The 2,247-nt window shown below is 63.7% G+C and overlaps 1 protein-coding gene across 1 annotated transcript; it reads right to left on the bottom strand.

Annotated features, from left to right (window-relative positions):
- Window positions 1–1,206: 1,206 nt before the first annotated feature.
- Window positions 1,207–1,987, bottom strand: UBTD1 (ubiquitin domain containing 1). Its single transcript, XM_010148229.1, has 2 exons — window positions 1,765–1,987; window positions 1,207–1,594 (listed from the first exon to the last, which is right to left on the bottom strand). Exons 1-2 carry the CDS (start codon window positions 1,937–1,939, stop codon window positions 1,209–1,211), a joined length of 561 nt encoding a protein of 186 aa, XP_010146531.1. The 5' UTR covers window positions 1,940–1,987; the 3' UTR covers window positions 1,207–1,208.
- Window positions 1,988–2,247: the final 260 nt, after the last annotated feature.

The following is a 2,247-nucleotide window of genomic DNA, read 5'->3' as shown; positions in this document are numbered from 1 at the left end:
TGCTGCCCACCCCAAAAGTAGGTGATGGGTCCCGCCAAAGCCCTCGGCAAGCAGCAGGCAGCACATGACACCGGGAGACAGAGCCCCTCAGTGCCACTTTGGAGGATGACTTCAGGTGTGGAGCGTCCGGAGCAGCCCTGCCAGTGTCCTGGTGGCTGCTCGTCCTCCCCTGCCACGCACGGGCAGGCTGGCAATGAGGCCAGCCTCACGTGGGGCTGGCGGGCAGAGCCAGCAGCTATTCCTGGCAGCGACATTGTTCAGTCCCTCTGGGCTTTGCTCTCCCCCTTTGTAAGATGAGGCCAGAGCTGCCCTGTGCCGGGACAGTTAATGCGCTGGGCACCAGCCCCTGGCACAGGACCTGGGGGAAGAACAGATGGGGACACGTCACCATCACCCTCCCGGGCAGTTCCCAGCGACACCCTTGGGTGTCCTGTCCCATGGGTGCTGCAGTCTCCATCCGCAGAAAAGCACCATTTTCACTGGGACAGGTGATGGCAGCCTTGAAGGTGGTCCTGGGACCACCCCACTCCACGGGCAGCCCCACCAGACCCCAGGGCAGGTACAGGCTAAAACCTCTGGAGGGGAGCACCAGGAAAGTGAGGCAGTGACCCCATGCCGGGGTGGCAATGGGATGATGCTGGCAGTGCAGCGGAAGGGCCCAGGTAGGCTGGTGGGACAGGGCTGGGGTGGCACCAGGCCACCACATGCCCATCCTGACACGGGAGCAGACACAGGATAGGGACAAGGATCTCCTATGGCTGTGGGTGACAGCTAGCCCTCCCCGCCTGCCCAGGGGCCAGAAGGAGGATGAAAAGGCTTTATTGATAAATACAGACTATATACAAATGGGAGACATCTCCACCCAGCCCAGCAACCCAGGGCCTCCTGGCCAGGGGGAGCCAGAGCCCAGCGGGTCACAGCCTCTCCCCACTGGCACAGCCCAGCCGTGCTGACCCCCCCCCGCCCCAGGATTATTTGGTCTCAAACCTCCTGCAGCAAACACAGCACATGCCCATGTCCCCAGCCAAGAAGGACCACTGTGGCAGCACAGCCCCATGCAGCCCTTCCTGGGGGGTAACCTGGGCAGGGGGCAGCCTGGGGGTGGAGCAGGGGCTGCCCCTGCTCCAACAGGGGTGGGACTCGACACAGAGCATCCCTGGGGGTGCCACTGTCCCCTTGCACTCTCCCCACAACCAGCGGGTGGGTGCTCAGTTCCTGGGTGGGAGTGGCTGATTGACAATCACTTGCACAACAAAATCCTTCTGGATCTTGGTCTCCTGCAGGCGTGTGCGGTCGGTGAGCAGCTTGCCCGAGAAGAACCAGCGCTGCCAGGCCAGGTCGATGCCCTCCTGCGCCTGCAGCTGCTTCTTCAGCTGCCCGATGGTGTCCCCCATGCTGGCGCTGAGCCGCAGGTCCTTGCCGGTGGAAAGCCGCACCTTGAGGGCAAACTCCCGCCGGGCATTGGGCAGGGGCTCGGCGGGTTCCGCTGACTCCTCCTCGCTCCGCTCCAGGATCAGGTTGACGGGAGGTGCCAGACAGTAGACAGGCAGCTGGTACCGGTTGCCCAGCTCATCATAGCACTCCGTCAGGGACCCTGGGGATGGCAGGGTGAGATGCTGTGGGTTGGCATCCCCATGCACCCCCTAAATAGGGATGGGGCCACCCCAAGCAGTGAGGCACCCCTCCCCAACCCAGAACCCTGATGTGCCCAGATATGGGGCACTCATCACCCACCCCACCCACACCCCTGGTGCTGTCCCTCACCGTGGGGCAGGGTGATGCTGGCTCCATCAAGGATGGCTTGGGCCAGGCTGTGGTCATTTGCCTCCACGGCATAGGCAGCTGCCTTCAGGGCATCCCAGATCTCCTTGCGACCCTCGAAGGCTGGCGCCGTGTCCCAAAACTCATCCCGCTTGCTGCGCAGCTGCCCGTCCGTCATGGGGTAGTCACTCTTCCACTTGGGACGCTCCTTCTTCAGAGGCTCATTGCGGCCTGGGGAGGGGGAGGGATGCTCAGCTGAGGGATGGGGCAACCCCTTGGGTCCCAAGACCCCCATCTCCCCGCCCCCACGGGCTCCTGGGGGCACCATGCATGGCAGTGTCCAAGGGACTGCCCTGCCCAGCACAGGACAGTCGCCAACACAGCCAGGGGGAACTCAGCTAAAGCTAGCCCTGCCCAAGGTCCCACTGGCCCTATATCAGCTGGTAAGGGGACCAGCCCCTTCCCTGTGGGGTGGCTGTGAGGCCT

This window comes from Eurypyga helias, unplaced genomic scaffold (assembly GCF_000690775.1).
Source record: "Eurypyga helias isolate BGI_N326 unplaced genomic scaffold, ASM69077v1 scaffold27773, whole genome shotgun sequence".
NCBI classification, from domain to species: Eukaryota; Metazoa; Chordata; class Aves; order Eurypygiformes; family Eurypygidae; genus Eurypyga; species Eurypyga helias.
Note: the sequence above shows the minus strand (reverse complement) of the source record. Positions and strands in the feature narration are given on the sequence as shown.